Source organism: Chiloscyllium plagiosum, unplaced genomic scaffold (assembly GCF_037043375.1).
Source record: "Chiloscyllium plagiosum isolate Xiang-an unplaced genomic scaffold, Cpla_swu_hap1 HiC_scaffold_22, whole genome shotgun sequence".
In the NCBI taxonomy this organism is placed as follows: Eukaryota; Metazoa; Chordata; class Chondrichthyes; order Orectolobiformes; family Hemiscylliidae; genus Chiloscyllium; species Chiloscyllium plagiosum.
In genome coordinates, this window is record NW_028270160.1 from 52,903,758 (window position 1) to 52,915,916 (window position 12,159).

General features: G+C 40.5%; 1 protein-coding gene across 9 annotated transcripts in view; it reads right to left on the reverse strand.

The window, feature by feature from the left end:
- pcdh15b (protocadherin-related 15b) overlaps nucleotides 1–12,159 on the reverse strand; it is a 1,538,224-nt gene that overhangs the window by 630,002 nt on the left and 896,063 nt on the right. For all 9 annotated transcript variants that reach the window (XM_087999065.1, XM_087999066.1, XM_087999064.1 and 6 more), the window contains 2 exons: nucleotides 10,828–10,842; nucleotides 10,413–10,478 (listed from right to left, as the gene is read on the reverse strand). In XM_087999065.1, the coding sequence (XP_087855191.1) occupies nucleotides 10,413–10,478; nucleotides 10,828–10,842 (81 nt within the window). The remainder of the gene's footprint in view (nucleotides 1–10,412; nucleotides 10,479–10,827; nucleotides 10,843–12,159) is intronic.

The window sequence follows — 12,159 nt, forward strand, 5'->3', positions numbered from 1 at the left end:
CGTATGCCTCAAGGATAGTCTGGGGATTCTAAACTGTATATTCCTTTGCATTTTTTTATATATGACAATATCCACAATTAATTTCGTATGTGTGTTAAGGCCCACATGCTTTCACAGAAGATGTAGTCTTGATCGAATTGTTATTGTATTTCCAGGATAGCAAAAAAAAACTGCTCTTTCTTTCACTCGACAACCTTGTAATTGTTTCCTTATTGTTCCCAGTGAAAGCAGTTAACGACATTAAAATTGGGCAAATGTACTTAAACATTTGTTATGATCAATGGGGAGATTGAACAGAAGAGAACTGATTCACCCCTCAATAGATCTTAACAACTTGTAAAATTCCTCTGTTTGTAAACATCTCTTGCCAAAATTTATGTCAAATAGGTGCAAAGCAATACATGCTGGGAGGAATTATCATTTATATTAAGTTGCATTTGCCATAAATATGCCTATTCCAACAAGGTATGTCCTCCCAAAGCCCGTTAGTATTTTGCTCAGTAATTGTGATTTTATCAACATTTTCAATGCTATCAGCTTTAAAATAGTGAGTTCCTTGTAACCAAGTCCAGGCCAGCTATATGAAACCAGGAAGGCAGTGGGTCTAATAAAACCCAAAAGTTATCACTGTATAATTTTCTCTAATCAGCAAAATATCCATCCACGACAGCTCTGGGCTTTCTATGCTTTTGCCAGTTCCAGAGTGTAAGTTGCAAATGTTGCTTTAAAAACAGATGTCCATTTTCTGAAGAAAAATCTGTGATACAGTGGTTTTGCAGCAGCTTTCGCAAAGTCTATAAGTGCATCTGCTACGCTCCTCTCTATGTTAGAGTCAAAACGTGTGGCACTGGAAAAACACGGCAGGTCAGGCAGCATTCGAGGAGGAGGGGAGTCGATGTTTCGGGCATAAGCCCTTCATCAGACATGTGGAGGGGGAAGTGGGCTGAGAGACAAATAGAGGTGTGGAGTTGAGGCGAAGGGGAAGGTAGCTGGGAAGGCAATAGGTGTATGCAGGTGGGGGATAACAGTGATAAATCGGTGGGGAGGGTAGAGCGGATAGGTGGGAAGGAAGATGGACAGATAGGTCAAGAGGGTGGTGCCGATTTGGAGGGTTGGATCTGGGATGAGGTGGGAGAAGGGGAGATTTGGAAACTGGTGAAGTGAATGTTGATGCCAATGTGGTAGAAGAGTCCAAAAGGCAGAAGCTGAGGCATTCTTCCTCCAGTTGTCGGTAGCTTGGATTTGGCAGTGGAGGAGGCCCAGTACTTACATGTTCTTGGGGTAGTGGCAGGGGCAGCTGAAGTGGTCGGCCACAAGCTGTGGGGTTATTTGGTGCATGTGTCCCAGTGATGTTCCCTGTTATGTTCCGTGAGTTGGCGTCCTGTCTCCTCGATGTAGAGGAATGGACACAGTGAATATGCAGGAAAATTTCTGCCGGTTGTGCAAAGATCCTTTGGGACTTGGACTCCCTCGTTAGGTCCATGCCCCCCAACAACCCACCCTCCACACCCCTTTTCTTGCAGCAGCAGGAAGTGCAAAATTTGCACCCAAACCTCCCCCCTCTCCTTCATCCAAGGCCCCAAGGGATCTTTACACATCCAGCAGAGGTTTTCCACCCACCTCATCTACTGTGTCCATTGCTTTCAATGTAGTCTCCTCAACATTGGGGAGACAGGACACCAACTCTCGGAGCATTTCAGGGAACATTTCTGGAACACAAGCACCAAGCAACCCCATCATCCTGTGGCTGACCATTTCAACTCCATCAAGGGCCTCCTCCACTGTCTAATCCAAGTCAATCACAATTGGATGCATCAGGTCCACAGAGTTTGGATCTGATCCATTAGTTGTTGGACCAATTAGTGGGAAAATGAGGTTGAGAAACCTATCAGCCATGATTTAATGATGGAGCAGACTCGATGGGCCAAATGGCCTAATTTCTGCTCCTATGTCCCAGATGGCCTCTTATTTCAAGGACCACAATTTCTCCTCCACGTGATTAACAGTGCCGTCCGGCGCAACGTCGCCACTTCTTCCACCACCATCTTTGAACCCCACCCATCATCCCCACCTTCCACCTCACTAATCACCAAATACAATGCATTATCCTCTGCCATTTCCACCACCTATAATCAGACCCCACCACCAAAGATATATTTTCCTCACTACCCCTATCTACATTCCACAAATACCATTCCCTCCGCGACTTCCTTGTTTGATCCACGACCCTCCCCCCCTTCCCCCACCAACCCACCCTCCACACCCAGCATCCTCCTTTGCTGCCACAGGAGGGGTAAAACCTGCACCCATACCTCCCCCCTCACCTCCATCCAAAGCCCCAAAGGATCATTTCACAGCTGGCAGAGATTTTCCTGCACATCCACCTCATCTACTGTGTCCGTCCGTTGCTCTCGATGTGGTCTCCTCTACATCGGGGCAACAGGGCACCAACTCACAGAGTATTTCAGGGAACACCTCTGGGACACATGCACCAAACACCACTACCACCCTGTGGCTGACCATGTCAACTCCCTGCCCACTCCCCAAGGATATCCAAGTCCTGGGCCTCCTCCACTCCCAAATTAAAGCCATCCAACAACTGGAGGAAGAACGCCTCATCTTTCGCCTTAGGACCCTTCAACCACACGGCATCAACATTGACTTCACTAGTTTCTAAATCACCCCCTTCGTCACCTCATTTCAGATTCAACCTTCCAACTTGGCACTGCCCTCTTCAACTGTCCTATCTGCCCATCTTCCTTCCCACATATCCGCTCCACCCTCCCCAACATCACTATTAGCCCCCACCTGCAATCACCTATCACTGTCGCAGCTGCCTTCCCTCCTAGCTCTGCTCCATATTTATCTCTCAACCCCTTTCTCCCTCCATATTCCTGATGAAGGGCATTTGCCTAAAACATCGACTCACCTGCTCCTCAGATCTGCCTGACCTGCTGTGTTTTTCCAGTGCCATACTTTTAGACTCTGACTTGACGGCATCCGTAGTTCTCACTTTCTCCCTGCTCTCGATGTTAGCCAAACATGATTTTCCCTTAACCAACTCATGCTGGCTGTCTTTAATTGACTCACGGAATCTCACATGTAAATTAACCTGTGAATGTAAAGTTTATTCCTCTCCCCTTTGTCAAACAGGAATGTAATATTTGAACTTGTCCATTCCACAGGCCCACTCCAATGTCATTGTTTTAAATGGATTAATGCTTCTTTTTACTCTCCAACTTTTCAAGATCTTGGCACTCCAATTCTCACCTGCTATGCCACACAGTATTAATCCCTGAATGCCTGAGCCCAAAGATATGTGTTCCCCTAATTAATCATTTTGTCCTCTCCTCCTCGGTTAAAATACTTGTTTTAAAATGATTAGTCGTCTATGTTATTATGGAATAACTTTAAACAAAGTTTGACAACAGTCCTTTGAAGCACTTTGAGTGTTTTACTCGACTCAAGATGCTCTTTAAATGAAAGTTGTTGTTGGACCGTCTCCACCTTCAAAGTCCACACTGTTCATTTATTGATTTCTTGGCCACTGTTTTTAGCTCACCTGTGCTTCTTTCTTTCTTAAACCACTGAAATTGATCTTCATTTTCTTTGTTGTTTTCTGTAATTACTTCATCGCTAATTATATCACAATCAATATGACCCAGATGTTTGCCCAATTCATCATACTCCACCTGTCTTACTAAATTCCCGAGAACAAAATCCAATATTACTTTATTCCATACTGAAGAAGAAACATAGCAAAAAGTCAGAAACGTTCAATAAAAGAGTAGCACTGCCAATCCATAAGGTCATGGATAAATATCAACCTCAACTGCAATTTATAGCTTTCTTGGAGATCACTCCTCATTCTTCCATTCTCCAGTGAATATAGCCCCACCGATTCAATCTCTTTTTATATGTCAAGAACAAGAAAGGCAGCAGATGTAGTCTATAGGGACTTCAGTAAGGCCTTTTACAAGGTTCCATATGGTAGGCTGCTCTGGAAGGTTAGATTGCATGGCATCCAGGGCGAGCTGGCAAATTGGATACACAATTGATGTAGGAATCAGAGGGCAAGGATGCTTGTCAGCTGGAGGCCTGTGACTAGTGGAATGCCTCAGGGGTTGGGGCTGAGCCCATTACTGTTTGTTATCTGTATCAATGATTTGGATGATAATGTACAAGGCATGATTAGTAAGTTTGAGAAAGTGAGGTCTGCAGATGCTGGAGATCAGAGTCGAAAGTATGGTGCTGGAAAAGCACAGCTGGTCAAGCAGCATCCGAGGAGCAGGAGAATCGATGTTTTGGGCATAAGCTCTTCATCAAAATCAGCAATGATTAGTAAGTTTGTTGATGACACTAAAATAGTCGGTAGCATGGACAGTGAGAAAAGTTATCAGAAATTGAAGCAGGACCTTGATCAGCTATGGAAGTGGGCTGAGAAATGGATAGTGGAATTTAATATAGAAAAGTGTGAGGTCTGCATTTTGGAAAGTCAAATCAAGGTAGTATGTTGGTGAGGCTGCAATTGAAGTATTGCGTTTGGTTTTAGTCACCTTGTTATAGGAAGGATGTCATTAAACTGGAAAAAGTGCAGAAGAAATTTACAAGGATGTTGCCTGGACACAATGGTCTGAGTTATAGGGAGAGGTTGGACAAGCTCAGACTTTTGCCTTTCGAGTGTAAGAGACTGAGAGGAGATCTTATACAAGCGTATATAGTGAATATAGCGGCATTGATAAGGTGAATGCACTCAATCTTTTTCCCAGGGGTGGGGAATTGAGGACAAGAGGGCATCAGTTTAAGGTTAGAGGGGAAAGAATAAAAGGGAACCTGAGGGGCAGGTTTCTTTTTACACAAAAGGTGGTACGCATTTGAAACGTTTTAGTAACATTTAAAAGGCATTTGGACAAATACATGGATAGGAAAGCTTTAGAAGGATATGGACCAAGTGCAGGGAAATAGGGTTAGTGTGAATGGGCAGTTTGGTCAGCATGGACCAGTTTGGACCAAAGGGCCTGTCTCCATGACGTAGCACTCCATAATATTATGACTATGACTCTATGACAAGCTGTTCATGAGGCAAAAGGAAGAGGGGAAGTTTGGCTCTCAGCCGGAAACATCATCTGCCAGAATCTCTGTCATTTTTGTTAACTTCATGTGCACAGTGCACACATTGTTGTGAAGAAACTGCCCCAGAACTTTGCCACATCTTGCAAATAAAGCTGCAACCTTAGAACAAGGACAGCTCTACCAATAGCTGTGAAGGCAACCAAGGCCTAGAATTTCTTTGCATAAGGATTCTACAAGTTTGGAGCAGCTGACCCAGCATCATCTCCCAGCTCAAAGCACACTGTTACATGAGAGATGTAACCAAACACTTTTCATGCCAGAACTGATATGTTGATACAATTCTCTCCAAACAGAATGAAGCACACTGAGTATTCAGCAAGAAAATTGACTCAACACCTTTGTACTGAGCATCTGCAGTCCTCACTTTCTCCTACTTCCCTTTAGTGGCAGCCATGAAGTTAGCTTTGCCTGACCAAGTAGTTCCATACATTGTTACTCCAGTGACTATAAAACAGTGAAAAGGTGCTGGAATTGCAATTGGGAAGACTGCAGATGGCCTTTCAGAATGCCCTTGAGCAACTCTATGCTTGAAAGGCACATAAACAGCATCACCTAGGACTTGGTTGTTGACAGGCCATAAAAGGGACACTGCCTGAGAAACAGAGGCGAAGACATGAATGTTGTCCTGAATGACCACACATGCTTGGAGCTCAAGTAATCACTGACATTCTCCTCAGGACAGCCCCTCAGCAATCGCAGAATCCACAAATCATGGCTTACTGGAGATCTTGAAAGCCCCTCTGAGCATCAGTATCCACAGCCATGATCAGAGCAGTTGGAATGCTGCCAAGGTATTTTGGCATGACAACAAGTTAAGATTTTAGAACATCAGTCCTGAGTTTCTACTGTGCATTCAGATATTGGCTGTCTGCCACTTCTCCAAAGTGGAAGCTAAGACATTGACCAAAAGATGCTGCTTTGTAGTTAGTTCCACAAGTGTTCTCATATTCCAAAGGAAAGGTTCTAAGCTCTGTCTGAAGCTCTAATCCAGTTTGAAGCTGGACACCCAAGGTGATCCTTGACATTGACAACAGACTGTCTAGCTGGTGACCTGCCAATCAACCAGATATTTCAGTGTGCATATCTATCAATATCAGCTGACATAGTGTTTAATTTTAAAAAACTCCTCACTTGATCCTTTTGCTGCAGAATTCATGTGCAACCTCACTCTCTGGAGATGCTAGAGGATAAATTTGGTTACAACATCTCACTATCCTCTATGGTTTTAATCCTATTGCCATCCACAGCCTAAGCTGTAGATGCTCTAATGGTGGCGTGTAAGATTAACTGCTGATCAGTTGCTGCTGCGTCCAATAATGGGAGAGAGAAGGAACTGCATCAGTGAGTGTGGTGCAATGTGCATGTGAGGTATACGTGTTACAGTTGAATGACTGTCAATTTGCATAAGCTGGGAGCTATCCATGTGAGGCTTGGATGTGAGGTAGGTAGCAATGCTAAATTTGAAAAGGTGAAATATGGCTATGAATATTCTGTCTAAAACACACACGACAGATATTATTGATAATTAAAAACTTTGTGTGGTGAATAAGGCAGCATGTGAGGCTAATGGACTATTTATGACTTAAGAAGATAACCTTGGTAACTCCTGGGAAGCCAGTGTGCTTTTCATGACACTGTGGCAAGGTCATCAAAACTGGATGACTGTTATTGATTCTAGTAGTAATTGCACCACCTGGAAGAAGCTGCTTTTAAATCTGTGCGTATATGTTTTCAAGATTTTATATCTTCTACCTGCAGAAGAGGGTGGAAGAGGGTATAACCAGGATGAGAGGGGTCTTTGCTTATGTTGGTTGCTTTTCCGAGGCAACAGGTAGACAGAGTCAACGGAAAGAAGGCTGGTTTTCGTGATGGACTGGTCTGTGTTCACACCTCTCTGTAATTTCTTGCAGTCTTGGGTAATATTTACTCCTCGGAACTTGAAGCTCTCGACCATCTCCCCCTCAGCACCATTGATACAGACAGGTCTGTGTCCTTTATTCCACTTACTGAAGTAAATGACCAGCTCCTTCATGTAGTTGCCATTGAGACAGAGATTGTTGTCTTTACATCATGCCATTAAACTGTCTACTCTTTACTTTGTTTTATCGCTGTTTGAGATCTCACCTACTATAGTGGTGTCATCAACAAAATTGTAAATAGAGTTAGAGCTGAATTTGGCTACGCATTCGTGACTATATAAAGGAGTATAGTAAGGGGCTGGGTACACAGCATTGTGGGCACCGGTGTTGAGAACTATTGTAGAGGTGGTACTATCCCCTACCCTTACCAATACCAGTCCTCTTTCTGCTCAAAGACTCTTTAACCAATTCCAGCACTTGCTGCAGCCTAAAGTACATCTTCCCTTTAAGACAGACAAACTGTCTCCAAGTACTGCAAGTTAGCTAGACACAGATCTCACTTTGCATTAATTTGGGGATTTCCTGCTGATCATGCAACTACTCAGGAATACATTTAGGCTTGGGCTGCATATTATTATCATTTAAAGCAGCAGGTAGCACACTGTTTGTGTGTTGCCTACATGGACTCAGGCAGCTTAAGTATGTGGCATAACTCAGCCATTTGATTTTTTAAAAAAATGTTGCCTCTTCATGTCAATACTATGTTTATCTTTATCCATGTAACAATACTGTTCCAAGTGGTTGCAATCTTTCGGTTTAAATTTTATCATATCCCCTCATATGTACCCACGCCATTCCATTTTAGAACTATCTTGCTAGTTATTTGATTCATCAATAGCCTGATCATAGCGCAGGTTACATTGAGCCATTCCAATGGAGTAACTCCAATCTTTCCCCAACACTGGTTAGTGTGCCCCATGAATTGAAACTGTCTCCCATATTACTCTGAGCAACACATTCAAGTTGCAGATCTATTTAACACTGTGCCAAGTTAAGCATGGATCATTTTGTACTCTGGTAACTATTACTTTTGATATCTGGCATGTTATTCGGACCCTAACTACTTACACCCTTTCAGCAAAACCTCATTGTTAAAGCAACTTGTGTTATTGTTGCCTATGTAACCGATGACAAAAGGATTCCCACTCCAAGTTCCTCTTCAGCTGCAAAAAGACGTTCTTAACACTTGAGCAGGTACCTAGTTTTGGAAGTGGGGAATGGTGCAGTGCATATTAACACTGCTCTCCTGGACATGCTTCCACCTGAAATTACAGACTGTGTTCCTACGGCATAAATCAAGACTCAATTTGAATGATTAAACAAGAGCACACTTCTTTATTGACACATTGTGCTTGCTGGCTCCAAACAACTGTTCAATATTGGAAAACAACAGAAGGACTGTGAGAACAGAGTGGGTGAGTCATTCGTTCTCATTTCTGAAATGGCTCACCCCTCCACAATCACTATTCTGGTTTTGCCAGGTGGAGAGTTAAATCCTTGTACTTTAAGGGATTTTATAGTATGACTATCTGTCATTAATTTCAATGGGAATTACTTACTTGTGCAACTTTCTAACAAGTTCTCCAGTCCCATGAGACAATTAAGCAGTAACTAGTATTAACCCATATGTTCAGAATTCAAGTGCAGCTTGATAGTAATACGTGTAGCAACCCTCAAGTGCACTTCGTAAATTATGTCTTTATATGTCTAATTCATACGTCTGCCAGCAGTGTTGGTATTTATTCTACCTATGGGAGCCATTTATTGATTCAAATAACCTGAGAGCCCAATGCTCATTGTTTAATTGAAGTAGTAGTCTTTGCAGTCGTGCAGGCCAAATTGTAACCCATGGGTCACCTGCTGTTTTAAAATTATCAATATGTTAATGTAATTTCACAATGCAGTTGCTTAAATGTTTGCTTTGATATATAAATTACATTGCTGCTATCGATCTTAAACCAACATGATTGATAACTATTTTTGAAAATATAAACATTAATCTTGCATTGAGTGAGTTGCAGCACTTAGTGCTGCTGCAGGATCAACACACTTCAACATTTAATTTAGATTTGAGCCTTGACTCAATGGTCTAACACTTCACTCAAAGTGGAAATTGTGGGTTCAAACCCCAGTTTAGGACTTGTCAACACATTTTTAGTTGACACAGAATCACAGAATTGTTAAAGGGCAGGATGAAGACATTCAGCACAATGCTTCTACACCGGCTCCATTTTAACTTGGTGCTAAATTCTCATCTTTTGCCCATAATGCTGCATATTGGTTATTTAAATAGAAACAATGTCCTATTGGGCCTGTCTCCTAACACCTCTATGTGTTGTATTCCAAACCTGGACCAATTACTACTTCATTACTAATGAAGTAGTAAATCAAATGTATATTTGTCTATTCCTACAGATACAAAACATCCCGTTGCTATATTACACTAATATTTTTTAACTCCTGGACGCACAATATTTAACACACAATTAACATGAAAGAGCACAAAAAAGCTTGTCATCCATCGTTGTATACAAAATGAATACCACGTTTTCCTACATGACAGCAGTGGCAACACTTCAGAATTAGTTAATGAGGTATGATGTGCTTTGCAAAACCATATACCAAGAATGCTGCTCTCTAAACACAAATCCTTTCTTTATCTCAGAAACTTGCCGTACAAGAGGAGGGGACACATCTTCAACTTGAAAGGAAACTCCAAGAGGCTCATCACTTCAATCATTTCTATAACTCTGCTATTTCAGTGTAATAATCACAATAATATCATAAATACAAGTCAACACAATTTTTATAAGCACTATACTTCCTCCTTGCTCTTTTATTTGCATTGCTAGTTTTAAAATTTTGAATTATCTAACAGTTTTAGTACAAATGACTAAAGTTTCAGGAATTGACATTATTTACATGCCTATAATCTGTTTTGGCACCTTCCCTTAGCTAAGTACTTCTATCAAGACATTTGCCATAGGCATGCCTTCACTATAATGCAATAAATCCAAAAGTGACTTATTTGTGACCTGAACTCATTCAAAAATAACAACTGGAAACATTATAAGCTAAGTAGTTAATGTTTGATTAATGTCTCTATCATAATAGTTGTCGGATGAAAGTCATTAAAGCATCATTAAAGCATGTCAATTATTGACATTTTGAGTATCTCTGGTCTCAGCTTTCCATACATAATCCACAGAATTACATTCAACTTAAGCATTTGAGTTTAGATCATTAAAAAGCAACATTTTTCTTTGCAGGGTTACTTTCACAACATTTATTTTCGGTTGCAGATTGTCAAAAGTCAAACTTGCAAATATTTTTTTAATTTAATCATAACAGGCTACTCACCATTTCGACTTTCTTCATCAATTGCTACAATTGTTGCTGGAGGACCTGATCTTGCCAACTTGCAATCTGTCAGTAGCAACAAAAGACATCATGCACATGCATTTTATGAACTTTTGAAGTAAACTCAATAATTAGCACAATTTTAAAGATGTAAGAAAGTTTTGTTGTATTTTTATTGACTTCATTTTCATACAGAAACAATACATGAAGAATAAGATTTAGAAAAAGTAGCGGTTAGGTATGTTCTGCAACTGTTCTCTTTCCCCATCCTTCATGTGCTGCAAATTTTAATTGAACACATCACTATCTAAAAAATTAAATTATACAGATTAAATTCATTATACTTAAAAATATTTAGATTAGCCAAGCATTTAAGAACATTAAGAATATGCAACTTCAGTATGCACTATCTTACCGTCAAACTGCCAATCTGGAGTCAAAGGTCAGTGTCACAAAGATAGAGGCAGCACAGCATAGTCGAGGAGAAGAAAGGATGACAAATGTTTTGTGGAATAAAATAGAAAATTAGATTTCAAAATGAAGGCAAGAATTGAAAGGTTCAATTAAAATTGCACCAAAGGAAAAGAAAATTAATCAAAAAGCATCTGACCATATTTCCTAACTGTAAACAGAACTTCAAAACATATTTTATATTTCTTAGCAGAACTGTAGGCCAGCACTAAAACCCAAGTAAAAGAAAATAATAAGTAGTCTAAATATGTGATCTTAGTAACCTGAAATGTTGTTCCTTTGCTTTTTAATGCTGCCTTCCTCAATCAAAGTGTAAGCCAAAACACTCAAGTTAAGTGAAAATTTGTTCAAATTATGAGAACTAAAGGAGGAACAAAGAAAAGCAGAATACCTTGCATGAGTTTAAAGACACAATAATAAATGTAGATAATAAATGTATTCATGAAGAATGCCGAAAAAAGATCTTGATATATCCAATGTATTTTAATCTCTCATTCATTCTAACATGCAATGTTTGACACCAGATCATACTTTCAGTTCTTTGAGTTAGTTTGTCCAGGCTTTCAAAATAGTGAATTACATTATTGCTTTGGGGTTTTATAATGTTTGAGTGTAATCAATGAAGTCTGGGCAAGTGCTAACATTGTTCAATCCATCATGACCCCCTCCTGTTTCTTATCTACATCATATCTTCCAGTGACATCAATGAAAAACATATTGTCAATTTTCACTCGGACATTGACAAAACCCAGCTGAACCACACCACCGCCTCTCCAATTCTCCACTGACACTTAGTAATTACACTATTTATCAGACAGCCATCACTGAATAAGCAGAAATTTTCTCCAATTAAACATTGACTTTCTGCCACAAACTCTTTGCCCTACCTACTGGGGGCATTGTTGTCTCAGGCTATATCAGATAGTTTGCAATGTTGATGTGCTGTTTTGACTGAGATGAGCTACCAACCACACATCTGTATCATGGCTAAGACTGTTATACTCTAGATAGTGAAAGATAATATTTCAACCAATCTTTATACAATCTTGCACTTACTTACAGTGTGAAACATTATATGCATAAAATTCCTAACTACAGATCCATTGAATGTCTCTTTAAATTTGCTCTGGTAAGATCTCAAATAATGCCCTCCCCTTGGGTATAATTAAAAATAAACGATGTTCAATTAACGAAGACCATATTCATACCCCTATAACATCATCAAAATTGTCCCGTCTCAGCTTATCTGCTAATAAAAGCCTCATCTGTCTCTTTG